Below are 27797 nucleotides of genomic sequence, written 5' to 3' on the forward strand. Positions count from 1 at the left end.
AGCAGAAAATGTAACTTGACCTGTTCTATAGAGTAAAGATCATCTCCACGTTTTGCACTGTCTTTCTGTTTGGCTAACGTTGACTGTGTTCAGGAAAGGCTACATTTAAAGGAGGAGGGAAGTAATTAAATGGAGTTAAGCTCTTACTGAAGCTTTGTAAAGTTCAGTGTATCCAAGTGTTACGAAATTGAAAGAAGTCCATTGATACCTCCTGTGTCTTTTCCAGCCGTAGAGTCATTGGAGCTGTGATTTGTTAAAGGTAGTTTGCTTTAGCCTTTTTACTTATGGGCACTGAGATACCATAGTCACACTTTTTCACTTCATTCTGCTGCGTAGCTAAGCCTGTCTGAATGCATCTTGCTTTCAGGTACTACTTTTGGAATTTAATTCTTTCAGATAAAAGCAATGTAATTTAGTCATAAGCTGTTTGTTTGCCATCTTCCCAAACTTCATGCTTTTCAAAGTGTGTAGGAACTGTTCCTTTTTAAATCCAAAGGAAACAAGCATAAGAGAAGCTGTTAGTGGGGCTGATGAGATGTATTGACAGATTGAAATATCTTTTGATAGGTTTGCAGTTGCCAAGTTGTTTTCTAAAGGCTTTCCTTTATTGTGGCTGTTTTAAGGATTGCAAACCATAATGGGTGCTTTGAGAAGGAAATACCTGGATTGCTGTTCCTTTATGTTTCCTTTGTAGTCAAGGGGAGCTACTGATGATTTCTTGGCTTGAAGCGTGCCATGTTGAAGGACCCCATTTAACTCCAATCAGTGCAAAACTTCTCAAAATAACCAGAACTGCCCAAGCTGGACTGATGTTTGGTGACAGTGTTTTGGAGGAAGCCTTGTGTTTTAGTTGTACAGGAGGTATTTTGACTTAGCAATTCTACACCACTGAGATAAAAGTTATCTGAAAGTTTAACTTCTTAAAAGTTAGATGTTGTATTTCTCCACTAAGACCTGCAGGTGGTGCAAGTCATCTTTTGGAGCTAAAGGAATCAACTTCTTTCTGTAGTTTGTAATATGCAGTGTATTGTTAACCTACATGGATAAGTGGAACACGTGTTGCATCAGTAATAGGTATTAACCATTGATACAGTAACAACACAAATTAAAGTACATAGTGCACATGCTTCAGATAAAATGATGTTTACTGGAACAGCTCCTAATGAGAACTGAGAAAATTGGGGCTCCTGATACTTACCTGTCTTGTAAGACTTGGGGTTCTGCCCTTGTCTACCTGGTTTTCCTTGATTAAGGAAATAGTTATCAGTCATAAGTATACAAGATACAGCCCTGTATCTCCCATGTGGTGTGTTCAGAAGACAAGTACATGAGGTTCTTACTCCTTGTCTTGTAGTCAGCATATTTCTGAAATTAAAATGTAGTCACAGAGACAGGGAGTGCAAATACATATTTTGATTACATAACACGATTGACTGTAATACAGCAAGCAGCTTCGGTATGCTGAGTTTATTCTTCAGATACTGGAAAGTCTGAGAAATGTGGCGCAGTGTAAAACAGTGCTTGTTCTGTTATGTCTTGAGGAGAGAGTTCATGCTGAATACATTTTATTTTTTTCCTATTTTTGGGATAAACTCTGACATTTATACACAGCATAAATAAAAGATTGCGGCTCACCTTTTTAGTCCTTTATATATACTGTGGTTGAACCTCTTATATGCCTGTGTCCCATGGTAGAAGAGATGCGGGGGTCTCAGAGGAGTTAAAGGCTGTACTCCAATATCACTTGTTCTGATTCAAGCCTATTTTGAGCTTTTCTCCGGTGTTCCTAAATATCATGCTGCATGGGGGTCACACTGTAGAAACGAGCCCTGTCTCTAGCAGAGTCAGAAAGTAACATATTCAAGAAGCTTGAGGTGAATAAATCGCCAGCAGGGTAAAAATTTAAGTGTGTAGGACATTCCCACTAATCAGTCTTGATTGATAATTAAAGTAACAGCTTGTTTAAAAATAAAAAAAAAAATTATCCCCTAACTTGTTCCCTTGAGACAAGAAGAAGAAACTTAACCAAAGGCCCTGGCTCTCTTGAGGACTCAAGCCAGCCCAGCACCTGCTTGGGTGGAATGTGATGCTTGGATCTTTGCACAGGCTGGCAGAGCTCTCAGAGGGGTCAGCAGTGCCCTGGCAGCAGCCAAGGCTGACCCTCCACTGGGCTCCGCTGGTAAGAGCAGCTCAAGGAACTTGATTGTTCACATCTACGTGGAAGTTGTGAGGCTGCATCTGGAGCAGTGTGTCCAGTGTAGGGCTTTGCAGGACAGGATAGACAGAAGGAACAGGTCCAGCAGAGAGCCACTGAACAGGGCCATGAGCTGCAGCTCATGTGGTGTGAGGGAGAGGCTGAGGCAGCTGGATTTGTAGCCTGGAGAAGACTAAGGGCAGCTCTAACTGCTTGTTTCAGCTGCTGAGAGGGTGGGAGTCAGAGAGAAGGCGAAGCCAGGTGCTTCTTGCAAAGGCATAGCAAAACCATTGAGACAAAACAGACACCAGCTTCACCAAAGGGCCCTCCAAGCTGAATATAAAGAAAAAAGTCTCCCCCATGAGAATGGTCAGACTCTGGAATGTGTACTCAGAGAGATGGAGGTGTCTGTGTTCTTGTTCAGTGTTCAATTGAAATTAGCCTTGTTTTGAGCAAGGACTGGACCTAGAGGCCTTGAGTTCCAGGGTAATTTGTTCTGCGATAGGTCTTCACTACTTTTGTGTTTCTTTCTAACCTGCAGTTGTACCTGCAAAGCATTGCAGATAGGCTTTGTTGCTTTTGTCATTGTGGTTAGCAGCTCTGGAAAGACCTTGAGTAGTTTTCTGAGTGGAGGTCAGTCCTTCTCCACAGCCACAGACTGATTTCAGGCACTTGAATTAGTATGTGGTGGCCTGTGTCCTCAATAAGGGAGGGGAAAATGTGACCAGCTTGGAGGTTTGTCTAAATAACCTATTCAAATACATTTTAAATGCTTGGAGCACTCCTAATGCCTTTAAAGAAGCTTCTGAAATACAGGTTGAATCTGAACCGATTGGAAGACAGTAGTATGATTTCTTATTGTCATGGAGATTGTGATGCAATAAATACTTCGCATAAAAGAAGTTGTCATTCCAGTGACATGAAAATGGTGTTAGCTTCCAATAAGCCTCTAGAAATGTTAGAAAAATGTCACCTTTGTCATTCCAAAAGTTATCATCACTAAGTTCCCTACAGAAATGTCTGGAGCTTGAAGATCTAAATGCTTCTCCTTTAACCCTCTCCTCTCCTCTCCTCTCCTCTCCTCTCCTTTCATCTGTGTTTACTATTTTCAAAACTACCAGTTTACCTATATTTTCATTTGGGTCTGCTTGTGAAACTGAGGTTGACATTGAGTGCTGTTAGAGACATTGAACAAAACCTGTACTAGTCAGACACGTGTCACACAGGCCATGCCTCTAGGAAGGAATTTCCGTCAAAATGCCAGGCACTTGAAACCTTTTAAAAAGCTTGGATTCTTGTGTTGCAAAAGACTTATTTTTAGTTTTCTCGTCTGACAAGCTGAAAAAAAGACTCCTTTCATGATACCTTCAGATGTGGGAAAGACAATGCTGGTGTTTGTATTCTGTTATGTTCTCCAAATCATTTGTCTTCTAGGTCAGGGACCAGCAATCAGTGTCGCAAATCGGTAAATTACAGGTGGCATTCAGTGGTGCAGCACTGGAGCAGGTAGTCATAGTATCTCCGAGGCTCGCCCACTTCTTCCTGACAAGTCCTCACTTGGTGCAAAATGAATAGAAGGATTAAGCTTTTAGTCAGTGTGTTCTGCATTTAAATTTTGAGGCTCAACAGAAATGAAAATTAAACTAAAATGTGATTGGAAATGTCAAACTGGTTTTCAGACTTGTAAGACATAATCAAATTGCTATTTATTTAGGGAAATGAGAATCTGTAGCTGCCATACTGTTCTTTGTCTCTCAGCCTGCCATAAGAGGTGGATGGGATTTACTGCAGTTTTTTAACTTTTACTTAGAATCTGTGTTTAAGTGTTCAGGGCTGTATGAAAACTTTTACTATGTACAGGTGCAAAGCTCTCAGGTTGGTAACAGTCCTTGCTAGTCACTATTTTGAACATTGTTTACAGGAATGTGGTATGCTCTCTGTGAAAGAACAGTGGACACATTATTGTTTCTGCTCTATTTAATTTATATGCAAAAACATTAGGAAGGTGGATCTTAGGACACTGCAGTGGAAGCTCTTGGCAAGATAATTTTGTCTTGACTTGCAATTTTATTTCTCATGTATGAATCTTGTATAAGTCTTTAATGTTCTGTTGACATACAGTTTTGAGTTTCTTCTGTACAGAATGAATGCAAATGAAGAAATATTTGGGTTTTCACAACTAAGAAATAGAACTTGTTCAGTATGCTCTTAGCCTGCACAAGATTAAAGAAATGCCCAGGTTAGCAATTCAAAGGAGTATTAGTGTTGATGGAGTAGTGTAATAAACTTAACCTCTTAATTTTAATAGTGTATGGCAACTTTTAAAGAATAAAGCACCAAAAAAAAATAATGGAAACTCTTTCCTCAGCTGTCTCTAGTCTTTGAAGAGCATGCAGTAATATAATTTTATCACTGGATCCCCAAATGCCATATTTAATTAAAAGGGAAGATTGGCAGAAAACCTCTGTGGTTTTAGGCATTAGGCTGAGAAGCAGCCCCTGCTGCTTTCCATCTCGGGTTTCTCTGGAAAGTTTTGAGTGGAGCAGTTTCTCTATATGGGGTTAACAAATGTGCCCATGACTGTGTAATACTTGATGAGTTGTTGCTCCATTGTCTTCATTGTTCTTTGTTATTATTATAAGAAATGGAGGTTTATTAGTAATTCTTAAAAAATGAGCATTTGTTTTCTAGAAGCCTAAATACTGTGTCGATTGAATGGCAATGGTCAAAAAAAGTAAAACTGGTCATTCATGTCTTTATTCAAATTATAATCTTTTTGCCCTCATGTCCTTGACACTTGCTCACACCAACTGTTCTGTAGGTAGGTTTCTTCCGTATTCAGTGGTCAAGATTTAGTGTGAAGGTCTTTTTATTTGTTTTTGACACTTATGCGCCATGCAGCAACCTGTGGCACTGAGGTGGTTCGTAGATGGCTAATTCTGTCTGTGAGCATTTTAAATCAAAAGGTGCAGTCACTTTAAATCAAAAAGTGCACTTCCCTGAGTGTGGATTGTCACCAACTCCCTTGTTATTGGCACTGGTGTTCATGTATTGGCACTGGCATTAGTGTTCCTGTAGCTGCATCATTCATCTTTTGATGAGGAGTTTATCATGCTTAAATAATCAAGGGTATCATGCTGTATAGCATCTAATCCAGTAAAACCAGGCAGTTGCCAAAAGGGGCAATCTGTACCTCCTACTTCCTTTTGTTTTGGTCTCATACCTCCAGATTAATTTGATTTGGCTTGTTCACCTGATGAAAACTAATCCTTGAAAAAGTAAGGGAAGTTGTCATCTAAAATTAATTCTTTTGCTCCTCTGCAGCTGGTCCATGACCTGCTATCATCATAAACATGAGAAGATTAACATCACCTTAAGTGCAGGTCAACTAGTACCAAAAGCCTGTTGTTCAGATTTAATAATCCGACTTGTATTTACTTTCTCTTGGTATTTTGACTTTTTCATAGACTATGCTAATTAATTTATGTTATGAGTTGGATTACCAAACTTGTTACGGAGGATAGAATGGATATCTGCCTATCCTTGGACTGGAAAAACGTCTGAATCTGTGAAATAGAGCTGTGCACTGGCATTGCATAATAAACCTACTGCTTTCCTGACAAGTTCACTCTGAAGATGCTATTAGACTATTTTTAGAAAGCAGACTATGAAAATTTTATGGAAAATAATATATGCATGGAAATAAACAAATGAAATCTTTGGTAACATAGGAAAGACAAAAAGCATGTCTCTGACAAAGTTTTTGGGTGATAGTTGGAGAATCTTGGTTTATGAGTTATCCTCTTATCACTTCTGTCTGTGCAGTTCCTTGAGGGCAAGAGACTGTTTAGTCCAGCAAGATTGTGATGGGGTTTTGAGGTTTGAGAGGATTTGCTGTGTAAAACATCTTGTATTCAAAATTCAACTTTGCTGATGGATCTTCTGTTTTTTTCTTGTCTAAACATGCATGTTTAAAGGTTGGGAACACTGTCATTCTGTGAAGTATTTCCCCCTCTGTAGTGCTGTGAAACAGCTCACAGCCTGCAGCTCTTGGCCGTGTGAAGGGACAGATGTGTGGTGGTGCCATCAGGAGCACTGCCAGCCTTGCCCCATAAATGAAGGGAAAATGATTCCTTTCTGCTTCTCTTACTTTTTGTTGTAGGGAATTCATGTGCATGCTGCAGAGTCCTGCAGTTCCTCTCTTTGATGTATGTCCTGGATATAGGGGGCAAAGTGGAGCTCTGCTTTTTGTGTGGTGCTGCTTTATTTGCATGTTCTTCAGCATGATGCCAGGCACTCCCTTTCCTCAAGGTCTAAAAATCCTGCTGTTGCAGCATTCTGCTTCAGTAGCAAGGTCTTAATTGCATCAAGTGGTACCTTGCTGGCAAGAATTAGACCGAAGATTTTAATTTTCTGCTGAAGAATTGTTTTCTTCTTTACCCTGCCTCATCTCCTGGGTTTGGAAAGTGCTCAAAGACTCCTGCAAGAATAATGAATTATTGTTAAATTCTTTCAGAATAATTAAGTATCTTGTGAGTTAAAAAACCCCAATATTATATTGGAGTTCACTGGTTTTCCTGATAATCCTGTTTTGTGTTTTTATTCTGAGTTTATTAGCTTGCCTCATCGTCAATTCATAAAACTTCCAAAGCTTTGCTTGATTTTTACAGAAAATAGTTACTTTGTGCCTGGTACCCCTGTAATTTTTAATTTACTATCTCTAAGCTTTGACATAATACTCAAATGGTACATTCAGGAATTCATGTAGGGTGGGAAAGAGTCTGTTGCTTCTCTAATTAATATTAATTTTATGTTATATGAGTATAACTGTTGTAGAGGAGTATGAACTCTCAATTATTTGGAAGAATGCGTTTATTTGAGTTAAAACTTTGTCTTTAAATGAACCATCCCGAGGTTAGAAATATCCAGTATTGTTGGTTTGGGGACTAATTAGGAAAACTAGAAAAGGCAGGAGACTGATATTTGGATGTGGCTTTCTCTTATATTGTTTAATCTTTCAGATTAAACAGCAGGGAGCCTGATCTGTCCAGCTGCTTAGAAGCATGCTCTGTGTACCCAGAGCTTTGGAAAGTGTGTGCAATTTGATTTTTGTGGCTCTCCTAGGGTCTAAAGCTGCTCTTCAAACCTTGGGCTCTGTATTGTGAGGGATTACTTCAACAGAGCTGCAAAAGCAGTCATCATATTCATGGTTGCTTCAATTTATATTTGAGATTAAAAGGTAATAGTAGGGGCTTCAATCTGAAGAGTTGCCCTGTTATAGTGTAGTGAAGGCTAATTTTTAGTGCTAAGTATGTCCTGAGGGCATCAGATGTGCCTTGAGATCCCTTGATTTATTTAATTTAAAACTTGAGGGAGAAAGTATGGCAGGCAGAAGAACAATGGGCAGCACTATTATCTCACACTTTTCATAGTGGCTGTAACACTTTCTGCCATTTTAGAAGTGTTGGTGGGACTGTGGCTTGAGGGCATAATTTCCTAGACATCTTAAGACAACATCAGGATACAACTGGGTTTGTCCACAGCTGGCAGGGCCACGCCTGGATGAGGTGGTTCAGGGGAGCCAGAGGTGGAAAGCAAATGCAGCCACAGCAAATTAAGATGTGGCAACTGGGAGCATCACCCTCAGTGTCAACCTGAGGTGTCCACAGCTCCCTTTTCCATACTACCATCTTTTCTTCCTCCGTGCTCCGTGGCTTGCCTGTGTAAAGAGCAGGACAGCTTTTAAACCCTACCACTAAGCCAGATCATGCTTGGTCTCTATGATTGCTTTGTTCCTGCAGGGAGGAAGTTTTGAAACTCTGTTTGGGTCTGGAACTGTGAATCATTGCAAAATCTTTTTAGAAGCTAGGAACAACATCAGAGTACAGAGATTGCTGTAATCTTACTGGGATGACAGCACTGTCTTTGTAAGAACACAGGCATTACAGGTAAACTGTGAGATGCATCACTGGGGTCTCTTTGTTCCTGGTTTGCTGTTGCTGTTAATCTGTTATACAGTTTCTTTTCATTGTTAGAAGCCTGTAATTTCACATCCCTCTCATAAAACAGTAATGCACTTTAAATTCTACATTGAGGAGGTATGTGCACTGTTGTACTTCACTGTCATCTTCAAAGTTTCCTTATGTAGACAAGGTGTATCTTTTAGTTCAGTTTGGTTTTGTTTTTGTTTTTAGGTTGTAACAATGGTTTTCAGGGAGGGAAGCTGTGAAGTGACTGGATAACAAAGAGGCATTTATAGCATTTTAACTGAGGAAACAAAACCAACTTTGTGCTAGCAAGCCAGGAAGAAACAATAACAGGTCACATGGTTTGGGCAACAGCAGGTGGGAAACAGAACAACTTGAGCCATTTAGTATGGAGGGGAATAATGTGAATGTGCAAGCTGCTCTTTTGGCAGACAGAGTAGGGAGAAGCCTTCCTTACCTGTGCACAAGCCTCTCACCCAGGTCTGTTGGAGTTGCCTGTGTTGTTTGCTTCTGAACTACAGGCACTTGTGCATACAAATTTGGGAAAGCTGAAAGAGGTCTTACTCAGGTGACCAACTTGGGACTCTCACTCAGACGTCAGATTTTGGACCCTAAGATATCATAGGGCCAAGTTGGTACAATTTGATCAGAACGACAGAAAGATTTTGACCCCTTGTTTGGGATGTTGTGTCTCATATGTAAGAAGTGCTGGAGAGGTGTATGTATACAACTCAAACCAGAGAGCAACATTCTCAAAAGCCTTGGTTCAAGTCTTGTGTCTTCAAAGTACTGGAAGAAGTGGTGCCTGTGGTGAGCCCCCTGCCAAGGCTGTTCCTGTGGCTTGGGTAAAAGTTGCTACCAGCTGGATGCTCACTGCCAGAAACCAGGGCAACTTCTCGCTGTGCCTGAGTGGGGATTGAGAAGATCAGTGATCCTAAGCCTATAGTGTATGAGTACAATAAAATGGCTTTTGGTGATATTAGTCTCTCTATAGCTGCTGGTTCCTCATTCCTCAGGTTTTGTGTTATTTTTATTTCAAATTGTTTACAAAGATTGCTCCAGTTTAATAAAAGAAGTCTTTTGTGCATAACTGAGCACTTCCAAAAGCGTGTGTGGCTTGCCTAAATATTTTGCATTGTTATTTCTTTGTGCTTTTCTGAGAAACTTTGAATGTTATTTTTATAAATGCATGCAACAGCTCTGAATGTACTGGGCAAAATGACCTGGGATGGTCAGTGTGATTTTTATGCTGCTAAGATGTGTGCTGGACTAAAGTAATTCTCCGTATCAGGCTTCAGAGATCCGATTTAGGTTCCCATGTGCCCATCTTCGCTGTCTGTCTTAATACTTCAAAGACTGTAAAGCACACTGAGGTTCTTTGGCATGGAAAGAGAGCTTTGCAAATTTAAGGTGGTATCTACTGCTTACCTGAGGCAGTGACCTGGACTTTGGTTGATTTTTGTGAGAGATGATTGTCTAGGGAACGACTGGGTCACCAGGAGAAGTTTGTAAAGGGAGCTTAGGATAGTGCCTTGCTTTTTTCTGGCTGGAAAACACAAATGCTGTTATTAATCAACTACAGCAACTTGCTCTGGTGTGGGCTTCCTCCAGGGTGTTAAAATCCCAAATGTTTTGTGTGGAAAAGAAAACCCAATTAGAACAGGTAAGATGGGTGTTTTATATGTCTAGGTTAAGTATGTCCAGGGAGGCTTTGCCTTAGCTACATTGGATTAAAAAGAAAGCCCAGGGAAAACAGAATAGTGGTACGTGAAGTATTTTTTCCACTTCCCTTTGTATAAAGAAAATATGAAATTAAACGGATACAACTCTGCATATTCTGAAACTTATGGTGAGATGAAAGGCTCAGTATATCTTAAAGCAGTCCTTAATATACTGCTTTTGTAAGTGGTGCTTCTCCATTAAAATTCACTATAATCAAGTTGAACAGGAAAGTTGATCTTAATCTACCGTCAGAGAAACCCTTGAGCAGGCAGAGAATACAAATGTACACTCTTCAGGAGATGCAGCTGTTACATAGTCAGGGGAGTTACAAACTTCAAAATCTTCTTAAAAGGCAGCTTCTACTATAAAAGCGTAAATTTTTAATGTAATTTCAATGTTAACAAATTTTTTTCCTTGTATCACCTGGAGTTTTTGGTTAGTGAATTTTTTTCCCATGAAAAGATCTATGAGTATTTGGGATTTTGAGTCACTACCCCTGTAGTAGTAATTAAATACGTATTACTCATTATTAAATATGTATTACTGATTTTATATGGATCCAAGTTTCATGAAATGATAAAAAAACCTCACAGTCCTTTTTCTGAGCAGAGGTGCTTGAGGGAACTGTTATTCCTGCTGCATGCACGGAGAGGCATGGAACTACCCAGGGTTTTGCAGGATGTTGGTGGAGGAAAAGTTTACATCTTAGGTGCTTTATAAATCAGTATATTGTACACCTTACTGATTTGTTAGATGTTCTTTTTTGTGCTGGCTGATCCTGCTCAGGCATTAAAACTATTCTGTTCATTCAAACTGGTCTTTTATTTTCATATCTTTTTTTTAGTTATTTAGTTATTATTTCTACAAACTGAATTCTTTTCATCCTTCTGTGAAATCTGTATACAAATCGGTCTTGATTAATGTTTTCCTATTAACTTAAACTTCTATATCTAGCTCTGTAAAACTCTAGAAACATAATTAAACCCTCCTGACAGGCTCTGTGTTGAGGCAGTATTGAGTGCAATAACCTTAAAATGGTGATGAAAAATGCTGCATAGCTGTAGCAAAAGAAGAAGCAGTGTCTTCTGAGGTCAAGTGTGATGTCAACCTCGGTAGAACAGAGGTGGTGTGTTTAGACTTGGGAAAGTGTGTGACATGTATTAGACTGAAAACAGATTTTTATTGTCTTTATTTTGGTGTAATGCGTTAGTCTTTTGTCAGTAGTAGATTCAAGAGATGCCTCTCAGTAAAACTGGGGAGAGATGAAATACTTTCAGTTGAATTTCAGAATATCCAGCAGACCCTTGGAGATAGGTGGCTTTTTTTTCTCTCTCTGTCTCTCAGAGCAAACTAAGCCTAATGTTACTTGTTATTGCACTGAGTTCAAAGCTGATAAACAGCTGTGGTTTTGCATAGCAGGAGTAAAAGGTAGTTACAGTTTCCAAGTTCCAGAAAAGCACTCGTGTTGATTTTCAGTTATATTAGTGGAACTTTTGTTTGCTGTTTTTGTGGTTTTGTTTGCAAACTTAAATAACTGTCTTGAAACAAAGATTTCATTTATGTTCTACTGTGGTTTCACTACTTAAAATTGTTTCTGTTATCTTGACTGTGTTCCCTTGATCTGTGGTGGAAAGTTTTGCCCTATTTTCCTTTCCCTTTTGGCTGTGGGGCAGAAACAAGTTATCCAGTGTTGTCAGCTGTTGTTTGATTACACTTTCTTGGATTCTTTTGTTTGTTTCTTTTTGTGTTTTCTTTTTTTTTTTCCCCACCTCAGTTGAGCTTTATATTAAAAACAAACTGTCATTTGATTTCATTATTACTTGTGAGCGTTATTCTGGCTTATGGTTGCATTGGCTTAATGTTACACTTTCTGTTCAGCAACATTGCATGTATTCTTACCAATAGGAAATTGTTATGCAAAGTGTGGCATGAACACAAACCTGTCAGACATATCTTAGTGGTTGGCAACTGTAAGGGGGAAGAATAGAACTGTACTAGTAAGGTCATGAAATGTTAGTCTAATTATCGTGGTTTTGGCAGAGGAAAATTGTTCATGCTGATCTGAGATCTCTTTGAACTTGTCATTGTTGTGGACAAAAGAGGAGGGAAAAAAAAAAATAGAACTTTCAAAATGCCTTTTGACAAGTTCTTTACCAAGAGGCTGTTGAACAAGCTGACGGAGTCATGTGATGAAAGTGAAGGGTTTGTTTGTGCAAAAGGCACAAGCAAGGAAAAAAAAATAAAGTCTAAATCCTGATAGAGATAAGCTCAAGAGTCCAGAAGATACTCTTTAATGATCATTATAGCAGCTGTACTGACACTTTTATAGGTGACACAAGTAAGGGCCAAACTTTTAATGAAGACCAAACCAGGCCAACTGATTGGAGGGAACAGGGATGGTTTGGATTTTAATGAGAAAAAGTATAAACCAATGTGTATAGAAAGAATGAACATATATTCTGGTTGTGCCTTACAGAGCTTTTACATGGATTCAGGAAGGGTGTTGGGCATCTCTGTGTCAGGTTGAAGGCAAGTCTCTGTGCAGTTGGGTTTTAAAGATAAGGTACCAGTGGCATTATAGAAACTGTTGCTGCTGGTCTGTTCCCAGTGCAACATTTAGCAAGTTTCAAGAAGTGATTCTGTGTGTATATCCATACTCCACTATTACTGGTTGTGTAAGGACCTCTTGGAAGAGAAGCTAGGCACTCTGGCTTCAAACGTAAGCTATCAGAGGGCAAGATAGGCTCTAATATGGTGGTGAACTTAAATTTTGCATGTTCTTGCATGTGTGAGATTGGCCTTCAAAATCAGAAAAAAACCACCTTTTTATACTGGAAATTTTAATGTTGAAATTATGGAGTAGTCTGTAGCCTAAGCAAGTTGGATAAGACACCGAACTCTGGTTTCCTACTACAGGCAAGAATAGTATTTTTCTAGATTAAAATTTACCTTTTTAGTGGAAAACCACTCCTAATGTGTCTTGCTTTCTTCCTAGTACTTTTTAAGTGATGAAAGGTTGTTTTAAACCAGAAATTCATGGAGTTTTGCAGGTAATAAAACTCGAAGGTGTTTGCAACTAGTTCCTCTTTATGGATTGATGTGTGATGGTATTGTGATAATCGAGAAGTGGTAAATATGCTTACAAGTCTTAAATATTACCTGGGAAGTGAGACATGTAACACCAGGATAGTACAACCTCTTGTGTATTTGCCGTGACCATCACTGCTGAAGACCAAGGAAGGTAACAATAACAACGCATGGGTCTGCTTTATGGAGAAGTTTTCAGTGAATCCCATTTTGTTTTTCCCAATGGAATTGTGTCCAGATTACATGACTAAAAACGACCAAGTTACTTAGTTTCTGTGAGAAGTTGGCAAGATGATTCCTTCTCTAATCCCTTGGGGACGTTAGGAAGACATCTGGTTAGTGGGCTTATATTTAGGCTCTTAAGCAGTTGTATCGGGTGTCTTGAGTTTGGTTGGGGATTTGGTTTTGTTTTGTTTTTTAATATTTATAAAAAATCTGGTCTTTAAAAAACATGTTTGATCACTGGTTGCTGCTGGTGCCTTAGAGAAGACGGTTTGTGATGCGAGTCGTAAGTCAGGTCAGCTTGGTAAACTGTAGGGTTTCGTCATAAACGTGGCAATGTATCTGCTGTAGGAGACAAGATCATGTAATTCTTACTATTCCTTCAAACCTCTAAACCTTCTTGACAGAAGCCTGAAAGGTAGAAATTGTGCTCAGAAACACCAACAGGGATCAGAATTGAAAATTACTTGGCTTTTATGATGTTTCTTATACAAATCTTCTGCATTCTTGCAGTAGCTATCCTAAGTATATTCCTGTCTACTCCCAAGCTCTGTGTACATGCTGAAACTTTAATCAGTCTTTTGGAAGGAAAGCACTATTATGTGTCACTAATGTCAGTCTCTGTATTTATTAAGGCAGTAGTTGAATGGGTAAATGTAGAGGTAGGATTCTTCTCTCATCTTTTTCATTGATTTTTTTTGGTATAATACAGAAGGTTCATGGAGTGCTGGGGTAGGATACTTTCTGAAGCAGAAGGACATCCTTTTTGAATTTTTTATTTACAGAAGTGTACCACTACCAGTCCAGGGGTCTCTGACTCATGTGTTGCCTTAGCTAAAACCTTAGTTTCTTGAGTGAACCTTTGCTAATTACCTGAGGCAGTGTACCATGTTAACTCCTGTGTACTGTTGCCAGCAAGTGGTACTCTCTGCAGAACACTGCATGGTGTAATGTAGAGAATAATGCTTTCAAAATGACAAAAAGAAAATAGTCATTTTCAATGCAGTTTGCAAGTGCAAATGTTACTGTAATTGAGATGAATGCATTTTTCTGCCAGTAAGCAAGCCAGGAGGAATAATGTGGTGAAAGCTGTCCTTTCTTTGCTTACATGTCTCTCTACATGAAATTAACTTCCCTACTGAAGCCAAAATATTGAGAGATGACATGTTAATATGATTAACCAGTAATGAGTACAGTATATAATGTGTGGAGGTCTCTGAAGGAGGCAGAGCTCTTCCTTCCTATTCTGAAAGTATGACCGAAGAACACTGGCCTCTCCAAAACAAACAATATCTGACTTCTTTGTTTAACTGCAAATGCAAAATGTGGAGAGATGATGCAAAAAAACCCCACCAAAACAAAACAAGAAATGTATGAAAGTTCAGTTACATTCTAGTGGAGGCAAGCTAAAATGTCGGGGAGCTGCAGTAAGGGAAGGCAAGCTGGGAGTCAGTGGTGACAACAAGGCTGGCAGATAGTACAGACATTGATAAGAATGCAGTCTCCCAATACCTGCCATTAGACAAACAGTAGTTTGGAAGTAGTTGGCATTACAAAGGATTTACAAAGGGAAAGTCATGCCTGGCTAACCCAATAGCCTTCTACAACAAATTGAGGTGGTTGGATAAGTGAAGAACAGTGAATGTGGCTTATGATTTCGGCTGTCACTGTCTCCCATTACATCTGATGAAGTATGGACTAGGTAAGTACAATGTGTGGTGGACTGAAAACCAGCTGAGCTGGCAGACTCAAAGGATGGTGATCAGGGGGTCAGTCGCTAGCTCTATGTTCCAGGGGTCAATACTGGTGCTATCCTTGGGGATACCCAGAATGTGACTGAGCACTGTCCTGGGCAGTTGACTTTCACTCTGGCCCTACTTTGAGCAAAGGTTGGAGTAGTCAGTGCCCAGAGGTGCCTTCCAACCTTGAGGACTCTGATTCTCTGGTCCAGGGTTGCACAGCTGCACAGTGTCAATGTTGGCCTTGGCCACAGCGAGCTAAACTCTGCCAAGAGTGGTTTTCTTTTTCCAGCAGTGGGGGTTTTTTCCTATTTAATACCTGTTTTTTTCATAGACTACTGGAAGACTTCTTTTATGGTGCAGGGAAAGGATTAATCTCAGAGTTGATTCTGAGGTTAACATACCTAATTGAATAGATGTTGGCATTGGTGCTTGAAACACTTTCACTCCAATGCTGTTCATTAGAAACCTCAACTGTTCAAAATTACAGAAGCCTGACATAGGCTAAATATCCTTGCTTTCTCAGCTCGTGTGCTGTCTTAGTTTCATTTGTTTTTTTTTCAATCAGGCAAGTTGGCCAATGGATACAGCCATAGGGAAGGTACAGATAGAAACTGCCGGATAAGTGTTTTCATTCTCATTGGTGTCATAAAAGAATTGTGTATCATGCCATGCTAATCATTGTTATGAACATCTTACTTAGGTTGAATTTGGTTGAAGCATTTGTGATGGATCCAGAACTACGTCAGTGCCTTCAAGAAGATCTCTTACGTCGCTTTCCAGACCTCAACCGGCTGGCAAAGAAATTTCAGAGACAAGCAGCAAACTTACAGGACTGTTACCGAATGTACCAGGCTATTAATCAAGTGCCTAATGTTATACAAGCACTAGAAAAACATGAAGGTAATACTACCCCCATCTATTTTCAATGTTTCATAGTATACTGGTGATGCAAAGAAAGAGTGTGTAGATTTCCAAAAATTACTTCTTTTCCTGTGTTCTTTTGTTGCAGGGATAAAGTTTAAACACATTTGAATTTGAAATGAGCTGAAATTCTGAAATGCCCGTCAGATACTTAATCATATTCATAGCCAAATCCTTACATGAATGAGTGTTCCAATTAGTGTGTACCTGAAAAACTTGAATACTTGGGTGATGGTGTGGTAATCTTTGATCTGGACATGTCTCTAAGAATTTCTGACCAACTGTGTGTGTTATTATGAACTTACAAAAAAGATACCATTCATACAATATTGTCTTCCTTTTGAAGACATTTTCCACTATGGGTTGTAATTAAACACAAAAAATCCCAGTTGAAGCATTGTTAGTATAATTGGAATGGCTTTTCTTTTTAAAATCATAGTGCTCCTGTATTTGATAGGAGTAACGTGGCAGAGTTTTGTCTGATCTTCATTAGTAGGAAGAGCAATAATATGACAGGCAATTCTAGAAAACTGCTATTTCTTTTTCTCTTCTGCATGTAGCCAAGAAAATGCAGGATAAGATCAGCATAATGAAGGGTGATTCAATTTAGCTATAGCAGTCCCAACCTGCCAGACAGGATATTTTTGTAGAAGCCCATTAATATATTTGAAAACCTCTGTGTATAAAGCAAGCACCAAAGCCTTAAAGAGAACTGTTATTTGAAATGGTATGGTTGCAAAACCTTTTCTCCTGTATTGAGTAGACCATAAAGCTACCCAGTGTCTTATACTTTCTGTACTATAGTTTTATGACTTCAGGTAATGAAACTTATCTTCTAAAATCTTAATCTTAAAATAAATTAATTTTTGATTGCTGGCTGTGTTATTTCCAAAAGCAGTTAAAATATGAAGCTGGGAAGGAACTGGCAGATACAACTTTTTTATTTGCTTTTGTTCTTAAAGAACTGTGCCACTCTTTAGCTGCCTCAGTCGTGCCCCTTTGGCTTTTCCTAAAAGACTCTACTTGTTTTAGCCTTGACATGGAGCTCTTGGAGTCCCATCTTAAACTGAGGTATTAGTTCAGAATGCTGGCTTCCTTTATTTATTTCTTTTTCTATTAGTTGTCATTTATATCAACAGAGTTTCTCTGTCATAATATTGGGGTAGGAAAACAATTCCATTTTTAGAAGTTTTGAGCAAGCTGTGTAAGGCAAACTGCTAAGCTCACCATATGGAAAAATTAATAGACTGCAAAAGGTTCTTGCTGTTCTACATGTGAATCAGTTGGCCTTAGCAGGACAATCACCAGCAGTATATCAAAGATAATTTAAAATAGGCAATGTGTTATTTTTATTTTTATTTGTGCTTGTACCACCTGTTTAAACTACATGAGTGGTCTGGCAATTTCGAATGTATGTGACTGACTCAGACTGGATGTGATAATTTTTCTGTTTGTGACTGTACAAAATGTTTTAACTCATCAGTGGATGGGAAGACAGAAAGATTTTTGACCATTCTGAGTATCTGCCAGTTTCAGAACTTCTTGCCTCATGAATGGCTATGGGGAGATGGAGCAACTATACCATGAAGTGATCAGCAGTGATTGCCTTTCCCTCAGTACGAAACACTGCTTAATTGAGATCCTTGTTTTTATGGATGGTGAAACCTGAGGAGGGAGCTAATGAGTGAAGATGACTTTTTCTGTTTTAAACCTAAGAAATCAGCATAAGATGGGAAAGGACTGTGAGTCATCAAATCACTTTGCTATGGCTGGCAAAAGGGAGCAACAGTTCATTACTCAAATTACTGGGGCATAAGATGTAGGTCCTTACAAGATTTTTGTCTTCAAGAAGCTACTGAAACATCTTCCTTCCCATCTCAAATGGACATGCTTTATCTTAAGGCTGTAAATATGCAGGACACAGGAATTGGATGCTGGGTTTCAGGTGTACTTTTAGCATTGTGTATACAGTGACTTGAATCTCTGCTGCTCTCCTCTGCTTTTGGAAATACCTTTTATTGCCTGTTTCACTACTGTTCTTTCCAAGACCGTTGCACTGGTGTATGTATCACATGTTGTGATCAAAGTGGGGCTGTTTCCCATCCTTTCTCATATCCAGCTGATTATTCCCTTAGTCATAGTGGAAACACATTTATACATCTATGTGTCATCTTACTCTGTGTTATATTCTACTTCATTTCTATTAGCCCAGTTTTTAAGGTCAGTTAGTGCTGATCTGTTTCTGATTCATCTTATTCCAATATAGTCTACTAGTATCTTCCATATTGTATATTTCAATGGCTTTTATAAGCAGTCTTCTTTTGTGCAATAATACAAATTCACACATTTTTTAAAGATAAATGCTTGTCTGAGCCTTGGAGGAACTGTATTGCTGATGTCCTTTCAGCTCATTCATCCTTTGCAAGTTCTTGATGTCCTCTTTATCTGCCTCCTGATCATTTGATAAATCATAGACCTTGCACCTTAGCATCTCCTGTGACACCCTGTTGAATGCTTTAGAGCAGCCCAGATTAGGTCTGCAGATTTCCCTTTGTTTTAGGCGTTCAGTATCTCAGAGAGATGTTGCACTGTATGGGTATGATCTACCTCTAGTAAACTGTACCGTATTTTATCCCAATTTCCATTTTTCTTTTCCTTTTATCCCAGTTTCATTTATACTACGAAAATGGCTGGTGCACTTAGTCATGAGATTTGTCTGTTTTCCCTGGATAGTGTCAGTTTGTTGCCAGACTAACTGTGTGTTTCAAGTCTGAAGATTAGTGCTTGATTTTAATTTCTATACCAACACTTTTAAACCATAATAATAGTCAAGTTTTTAATGTGTGTAATAAACACTTCTCTGTGCTTCAGTAAGTAAATTATGGTTGAAATTAAAAACTGTACCTGGAACAGATAGGCTCTGTGATCAATATGCATCTGTGCTTTTTGACTACGTAGGTTCATTAGTCTTTCTCTCAATGGTTAGCTTACATGCTGATAATGTTGAGTAGGTGCAAAAGTGGGGTTTTTTTACTATGCATCTTTTCTATGAGTTTATGAATGCAAGTGCAAGACACGTTGGAGTTTAATTTAGAATTTTTCAGTGGTGTTTCTTGCTCATATTCTCTTGATGCCAGGTGTTATACTTTCAAGAAAGGCATACCCATATAACTTTTATAAAGCCTCAATATTTACTAACTCCACTATTTTACTTCCTTCAAATGCTGGATACTGAGTTTGAAGTTGGACTGGAAGTGTGAATAAATTTTGCAATGTATCGGTTCTAAGCATATAATAAATATATGTAAATACATTGGTATTTTACTTAATAAATTAATATATTTTAATTTTTGAATGTGACATCTTTCTGTGGTGTCTGAAGATGTAATCTTCAAACTTAAATAATGAAATGGTATAATGAAACTTCCCTATTCGCTCCTTTCAAAAAAAGAAATTCTAATAGCTGCTTTAGGTTCAAGCACAATTATTTTTCATTAATTCGGGAATACTGAAGCACATTTCATGGTGTGTGCCATGTACTGTGTCAGCTGGAGCACTGAGACCTGCTAAGTCCACTCTGAAGAGTGGATGTGAAATTTTTTCTGCTCTTCAGTCTCTTCCTTCTTTGCTGACTCCTTTTATTTTCTAGGTTGGTTTAGATGTGTCTTCTTACTGGAGGGGAAGAAAATACTGAATGAGACCAAGCAAGAGATTTGTAATAAAAAACAAGCTGTACTTTATTTCATATCTCTCTTAATTTTTAAGATTTTTAGTCAGCAGAAAACTCCATTTTTACAAGTTAAATAATCTCTCAATAATATATAATTTTTTTCTCTAATAATAGAGACTAATCAGTTTAGAGCTTTAACTTTAAAAGCTTGAGGGAGTGGAGAAGCAAAAAGGCATGTGAGGAAAAGGAATCAAACCAAACTTTTTCCTTCTACTTGAATTACAGAGCTGAGAGAGAAGAGAGATTCCCTTGGGTAATCATGTCCTCACTGTGTGACTTGTATAAATTTGTATGGAAATTTTTGTTATGAAAGTTTAGGACTTTTTTCCTAGTCTGGTGAGAAATTGAGAGGAATAGCCAGAGTTCAATTCTGTATTTCTCTGTTAATGTGCAAAGCCTTGCTTGTAAACGTTAGAGACAAATAGCATAATTCTGTACATAATCCTGTGACTCTAAGCTCATAGTATTGGATTCAGTTTGAGACATTTTCTGTAAATCACATAGTCATATGTGATTTACACATTTCTGTAAATCACATAAATTAATAATGCTAATCTTTCTGTGATTAAATCATAACTTGAAATGGCTGCAAAGGTGTAAACATTTATTTCCTGACAGAACGTTTTCACAGCTGGCTGCTGGATGTAGGTACATATTTGTAGGCCTGAAGAAAATACTTCTTTCACCAAATTGGCAATATCTGTGCATGTTAACTGTGAAACGCTTTTGGTGACTTCCAGCCAGTATGTCACTTAGTGCCACAGAGTATCTGCGCTAACAAAATACCTGGGAAAAGACTAAATAATTTTGATGACTTCCTGTTTAGTGGAAACATCAGTGACTATAAAGATTTGGTTTTTTTGAGGAAAATGAAATCAAATAACATACACCTCAATTTCTATCTGTATTGTCATCTACCAAATACTCCCAAGTTTTGGTAATTTTGTCTTAAGAAAAGTTAAAAACTGAGTGTGGATGATAAGACCTACACTTTTTACTAAAGCCATTTCAACTTTTTATGTGCAAGAATTGGTAATATTGAAACTGCAGGTTTGCTTTCAAACTGTTGTTTGTCTGTAGTCTTACTCATAGTAGAAGGAAATGAATACAACCAGTTATGAACAAAGATGACAGAATAGGTACAAACTCGATCAGAATGTAGGTGGGATAATGCCAATTTAGGAAAAGGTACACGTTTCAGTGAAATAATCACAGCCCATCTTAGTAAAAATTAACCAGCTTTGTAGTTGTGTTGTTTATCTGAAATAAGTGAATTCTGGTAAATTTGTGGCGTTTTGTGAATGATAATTTTTCTTGTTTGTTCTTAACAGGAGCTCACCAGATGTTGTTGTTGGCAGTGTTTATAACACCTCTTACTGATATCTGCTCTGACTTCTCAAAATTTCTGGAGATGATAGAGACAACATTGGACATGGATAAGGTATAGGCTGGTGTGTGGGAGGGGTTTACTTGGCAATTAAAGTTTCTTATTGAACTTTGCAATCTGCTCTACACTCACTAAATTTAATTGATCTTCTATATTAAGCAGTAAGTGATAATTTATCTGTGGAATATATAAAGTCTGTTATTAGTATAGCAGTTGAATATCAACAGGATATTCACCTGCTATCTGAAATTATCTAGGCAATGAGAAAAGGCTCTGTATACATGGATGCTGAAACCATTTTTTCAAAACCTCATCAATATTAAAAGTGGAGAAGTAATTTTGTCATTTCTCTGCTTCTTTGTATTTTTAAAGTTACTGTGATATGTCATATATCTAGAATGTAGCCAGAAGATGTTTATTACAATTTTTTTTGTTGTTTCTAAGAAGTTCATTGGACTTGGTGCTATTAAATGGGATTAAGTCTTCATAACTAACAGTTTGCCTCTCTGAAAAATGATTGACTTAGGCTTAAAGACTGACTTTACTTTTCTCCCATTATATTTGTTAGAGAACTTATAAGATGGATTTTGAAATGGACATACTTGGTTAGAAACGTATTTTAATGTTCCCCTCTCAGCAGGGTCTTCCAGTAATTTCGGTAAACTTGGGAAGTCTTTTAGGATTGCCATAAGTGTCAGTCTCAGTTGACTCTGGAAGTCTGAGATCTACCTAACCATGTGGTACAAGGGCAAGGTGTTGAACTTGTGGACACTGCAGTGGCTTTAAAATTTTGAACACACAAACTTTTCTCCAAAGGCAGAAGCACTGCATTTTATCTCTTTGTGTTGTGTTATGCATCCATCAACTGCCTTCTACTGTTTATGGAAAGACTGTTTGATTGACATGTTGCTGTAATTTGTGATGTATGGTAATGAAGAAATTTATAGCTTTATACTAGTTACAGACCATCTGTTGATGCAGTTTGTGTGCCCTGGGACTCTGTTTTCTTTAAAACTAACAGCTGTTCTAAGCCTTCGCCCTTCAGAGTCCAACTCTTTAAACTTCTTTTCAGGTTCTACTTTAAAAATGTTTTGTTGTCCTGAACAGAATAACAAGTCAGTTATTTTTAATCAAGTCCAGAGAACCTGGTATCTTGGATTTGATTTTTCCTCCCCTTCAAGATACTGGAAAATAGCTATAGATAAGCCAACGCTGGTTTTACCAGGAAAATAACCCTTTTCTATATGAATGTTAAAACTTGGACTTGAAATGTCTATTAGATTTTTAGGGAGTTCAAACAAAATAACCAGCTCTATTCTGAGTGCAATTGAAGGATAGGTTGTCATAGCAACTAAATTATGTCAATAATCCATTCTAATATAAAAAGAAACATCTCAGTTCAAAAAGCGTGGGATGTGGTTATTCATTTACCTAGCTGTAATAGAAGTTGGGAAACTGTCACTTCCATTCCTGTCTCTCACAGAATCATAAGAGGCCTTTGAAAAACCCTCTATTCCAACCTCCTCCTCAACTTAGGGCAGCTTCAGTGTTTGTCAGTGCTTTCAGTGTACAGCCACCTGGCAGTGAAAGCATGGGGAAAAGAGAGAAAAGAGATGAAATACAACTTATTTTATCTGTGCCTCTGAAAATGTTAAGCTTAGAAGAAACTGTGTATGCTTTTCAACTCAAGAGCTGGGTTGAAATTGGGGAGGACTTTTGGTGATATTAAGTAGGTTCCTTCCATAACCTTTTGAATCTCTTTTGGGCAGGAATTACTTTCAGAAACTTTCATTTCCAAAGACTTCTTGTTTTGAAATGTCTCATCCTTTTACACTCTGGATTAGCTGCAAAAGTCCAGGCTAACATAGATATTATTTCATTTCCCCTGACTTCTCTTTTTTCTCTACCTACTGCTCAGTTACTTGTTTGTAAATAGGCAGGCAACTTCATTTCAGCAGAAAGGAGTCTGTTAAATTGGTATATTTTTGATTGTATAAAGTATATTATTTGAGAAAATGAGTGTTTGAGGTGTATTTGTTTTGCATTTGAATCAGACACCAACTATCATAAACAACATTGCATTACAAAATTATACATATTTTAAAAATTGAATACATGATTAAGTGAATTCATTTCACTGTGTGTGATCAGGGAGGTAATTGTTATTTTATTGCCTCTGTTCATGTGAATTTTTTCTTGTTATTTTTCCCTAGGTGGAGAATCATGAATTTCTCGTCAAGTCTTCTTTTGATCCTAATTTAACAGAATTAAGAGAGAAGATGAATGAACTGGAAGAGCAAATGCAGTCCTTGTTAAAGACTGCAGCCAAAGAACTAGGTAGGGTTTGGAACTGCCTTTGATTTTTACCTCCTTTGTAAAATGTTTTGCAATGAAGTGATGAAAACTGGTGCAGAGGAGTTAAGGTATATTTGTATTATTTTGTTGTTGGATTGGTGTGACTGGTTGTCGCAGTACAATCTGTTGAAAATAGAGTGATTTTTGGTTTAGAACTTGACCTTCATTTTTTTTCCAAAGCATTTCAGAAATTATCGAGTGTGTTGCAATATGCTGCAGAATTCATTTTGTAGAACTGTAACTTGTCAAACTCTTGGCTAAGTCTAGTTCTGTTTTACATCCTTTGAGCATGTGCATTGAAACGTTTTTTTCCCCCCTCTGTGCATTCTCCTGAGTGTCCATTCAGGGCATGCCAGTTTTCTTTTGATGTTTCTTTGCAAAATGTAATGTATAAGCAAATGAGACATTTAAAGAATTGATTATCCTATGCAAAAAAATTCCATGTGCAGCTGATGAATCAGGCATTCAAAGAGCAACTTAAAAAAACAAAAGCCACCAACTTTTAATGCAAATGTGGCAAGGAAAACCGGCAACACCATTTTAGGCTACACCTTTAAGGCCTTGCATATTTTTATTAGTCTTGATATTTTTTTTAGTGTAAACAAGGTACCTGGGTGAAAAGAAGGAAAGACAAGATTGTGTAGGGATGAGATGAGAATGAGAAATTTTACCAGCAGAAGTATGTGTTAGTAGACGGATCACAAGAGTACAGGTGCTGTGCTTACAGCAGCAATGCAGAATGTCCTTGCAATTTGCTATGAACATTCTTCACTTTTTTGGAGAATTCATAGCAATGCAGTAATTGTGAGCTTGATTTGAATATGCAGTTTGAGAGCATATCAGTGGAAGAGCAGAGAATGTATCAATGTACCTCTGTTAGGTCTGAGTATTTCTCATACCTGTATGGAACCAAAGCAAGTCTGCTGAATTAGCTTATCATGGAAACTGGGGAACAGTGAGCATAAATAGGACAGGCTGCTGGATTTGTGATAATACAGTTGCTTTCTTTTTCTTTCTTTTCATCAAAAAGGTTTGGAAGCTGGCAAAAGTATCAAACTGGAGACAAATTCACAGTTTGGACATCACTTTCGAATAACTTGCAAGGAGGAGAAAGTTCTCCGTAACAATTCAAAATATACAATAGTTGATACACAGAAGAATGGTGTGAAATTCACCAACAGGTATAAGGTCATCTTGGTGCTTTTTCAAGACGATTGTGAAAGTAATAGAATTGTTCCTTTATAATTACACTGATGAACTGGTTTCCCTACATCTAGAATGGCTGAATTTTCACGTTTTTAATTGGCTCACAGATTGAAATATTGAGCAAGACTGGCATGAGGGAAGAACAGTCATACAGTCTGTGTTAAAAGCTGCATTCCCCAATGCCAACTGTTAGCAATTTTTGGTCCTTTGACTTGGGCTAATTCCTCTGTTTTAGCTGCAGCGAGTAGCATAATTGCATTCACTGTGAGTGTTTACACAGACACTTTTACAAGCTGCAGTAAGGAAAGAGCTATTTGTGTTTATCACCAAATATGACATGCAGCCATTTTGTTGGTGATTACCTCTTTTTGTTCCAAATCATGCTCTAATTTCTGTTAGTCTTATGTATTGGACATCAATTTTGATGCCTCTTTTGATTAAGCTATTTAAAAATTTCAGTCTTCAGGCTAATTGATGATGTTTCAATGTCTCCTTGTCTGAACAGCAGTTCTGCCACAGGTCAGCCAAGCAAAAAGTCTGTATTTTTTTGTTGAATTTTAGCTCTTTTAGATCATTCTAGAAGGAGCAAGGACTACATTGGCCATCAGGTGTCTCTCTGTCCTTCAGTGTTTTTACTCAGAGCACATGAAAGATAGATAGTAGAAAGATATGCAGAATTGGGCAATAACTTAGGTTGAAGGCTTTCTTGTATCCCTCACTCAAAGCAGATCCACCTTGGAAATTAGATCCTATCTCCAAGTTAGATGAGGTAGCCCAAGGCCTTGCCCAGGGGCCCATCCTTCAGGCATCCTTCACAACCTAGTGGGGCACAAGTTCCAGTGCCGAATCACTCTTTATGAAAACTTTTCTGATCGGATCTAATGAGAATTTTCCTTTCAGAAGCTTGGGGTCTTAGTATCTCATCCTTTTGCTGTGCACCTCCAAGAAGAGTTTGGTGCCTCGTCCCTCAGGACTGACTTCAGATTCTCAGCCTGGGCAGGCATCTCTGTCAACCTGTCCTTGTGTGTGATCCAGCTCTGTATCTCTGTGTTGGCCATCTGCTCCAGGTTTGATCTCTCACAAGGAAGAAGAAAACAGAGATAGCTCTGCAGATATGGTCTCACAAGTGCTGAATAGAGGGGAAGAATTACTTCCTTCACCATGCTGGGTCCACTCTTGCTAGTGCAGCCAGCATGGCCTTGGCCTTCTCTGCCTCAGGGCACACTGCTGCCTTGTGTTCAGCTTCTTGTCCACTGGGTCCCCCAAGTATTTTATGATTTTTTTTTAATTGTTTGGACTACAGTCTCTACTGTTACATGAACTTATTTCATCCCAGGTGCAGGATTTTACATTTGCCTTTGCTGAAATTGTTATCCACCTATTTTTCAAGTCTGTTGATATCCCAGTGGATGGCAGCCCTGTCCTCCAGCATACTGACAGCTCTCCTTCCTGGGTATTGTTCACAGTCTTTGGGAGTTTATTTAGCCCCATCATTCAGGTTGTTAATCAAGGCATAAACAGTATCAGCCCCAGTATCAACCCTAAGAAATGCCTCTAATAATCAGCCACTAAGTGGACTTCAGCCTTCTGACAAGTCTGGCAATGGCAGCTCCCAAAGAAAACTAATTTTTAATCTTCCTGCATGTGCTCCAGCCTGCAATGCTGTCCATTACCTGGAAGGGTAAAAGCAGCAGAGTTTAATATATCATGCAGTCTGTTTCTACTGCTCTGTGTATAACTGGTCCTGCTGGAATTAGCAGCAGAGAAGGGAGTTTACTGAGAGAGAGATCTTGACTGATAAGTATGAGGAGCACTGCCTACAGGTTGGTTTCAAGACAGGGCTATTACCAATAGTGACTCTTTTCTGTTAATCACTCACTTTCATAGTAATAAATCCTTTGCTTTGAAAAGGAGGGCAAACATATTGGTTCACACCAACCAATATGTTGGTGTATTTCACACCAATTTACTTAAATGAACAAAGTGTAAACCTTAATTGCATTTTATTTTAACGTTTACTCAGAGGATATTTTTTAGAAACATCCCTGAAGTTTAAAACAGCCTTTTCTGGTTCTAAATACGTTATGAATCTAAATGTATGGTGAAGTTAGGCTTTTCTGTAACTGAGAAGATGGTACTTAGAACCTGTTCTGTGTCATCTGTTACTTTCCTTAGGGAAGCAGCCCGTGCATCACTAATAAAACAGACTTCTCTGTGCTTACTTGCAGTTACAGTTGCTTCTGTTGGTGGTGCTAGAAGCACAAGCCTGACTTCTGCTTATAGTGTGGATACACTACTGGAATGTGTTTCTTACTCAGTCTTGCAGACTCAATTCCTTGTTTGAGAGATGAGCTTGAGAAAACTAAAGACTTGTTTAAACTCTTCTCTTGATTTCAGCTTGTCTTATTTTGAAGACTAGAACCTGTTTTTAGTGACAGTAGTTCACTGAGGTTTTTACTAAATGAAATAAGTCAGTGCCTTCAGCTCTGATAAGCCTGCTGTAGGACTCTGGGCTAATTACACAGTTGCTTAGCAGCAGTTCTCCTCTGCCAGTTCTATAATGTGCCACATCCCATAGCAAAATGGCCAGAAGTTCAGTTTTAAGAGATGGTCCATATCACATGGAGTGTCTATAACAAACAACTGTTGTAAGATTTTGAAGAATCATGTGTTGACGCTAGAATTGCTGGTTTGGCTCTTGTGGAGTGTTCTTCAACTTGGAAATCATCCTGCGGATATCCTGGTGTGAATGAATTGTAGATTAGTTGCTTTGTGGTCCTTGTGCTGAACTTTGCTCTTAAGACAGGTGGGGACAACTGGTATTGGCTCATAGATGAGGAGGCCAGAAGTTTGGCATTGGAGGTGAAGACAGAACACTACAGCTTCTAAATGTTACTGGTTTTTTTTGCAGCAAACTGAGCTCTGTCAATGAAGAATATATAAGGAACAGAGAAGAGTATGAAGAGGCTCAGGATGCAATCGTTAAGGAAATCATTAGCATTGCTTCAGGTGAAAAAGCCAGTGTTGATGTGTATCACAGTCTGGAATGCTGGGAGGACTTGCAGTTACTTTGAGAGCCTTCTATAGAGAAGAACTGTAACATTCCCCACAGAATTAGTGTGAAAAGTGAGGTGTAGCTTTCAGACAGTTGTTGGAAGTTTGAAATACTGTTGTCTTTTGTGGCCAGACCCTTTCCTGGCATTGCTACAAATGGGCAGGGATGAGGTGTATGCACATGCTTATT

At 38.4% G+C, this 27797-nt stretch overlaps 1 protein-coding gene across 1 annotated transcript in view; it reads left to right on the forward strand.

The window, feature by feature from the left end:
- The window catches only part of MSH2 (mutS homolog 2), a 46803-nt gene that overhangs the window by 8787 nt on the left and 10219 nt on the right, over nt 1–27797 (forward strand). The window contains exons 7-11 of the mRNA XM_050315405.1: nt 15655–15854; nt 20937–21046; nt 23206–23329; nt 24378–24528; nt 27465–27562. Of these exons, the coding sequence (XP_050171362.1) occupies nt 15655–15854; nt 20937–21046; nt 23206–23329; nt 24378–24528; nt 27465–27562 (683 nt within the window). The remainder of the gene's footprint in view (nt 1–15654; nt 15855–20936; nt 21047–23205; nt 23330–24377; nt 24529–27464; nt 27563–27797) is intronic.

The sequence above is a fragment of the Myiozetetes cayanensis genome, unplaced genomic scaffold (genome assembly GCF_022539395.1).
Source record: "Myiozetetes cayanensis isolate MyiCay16 unplaced genomic scaffold, myiCay2020 scf2-11, whole genome shotgun sequence".
Taxonomy (NCBI): domain Eukaryota; kingdom Metazoa; phylum Chordata; class Aves; order Passeriformes; family Tyrannidae; genus Myiozetetes; species Myiozetetes cayanensis.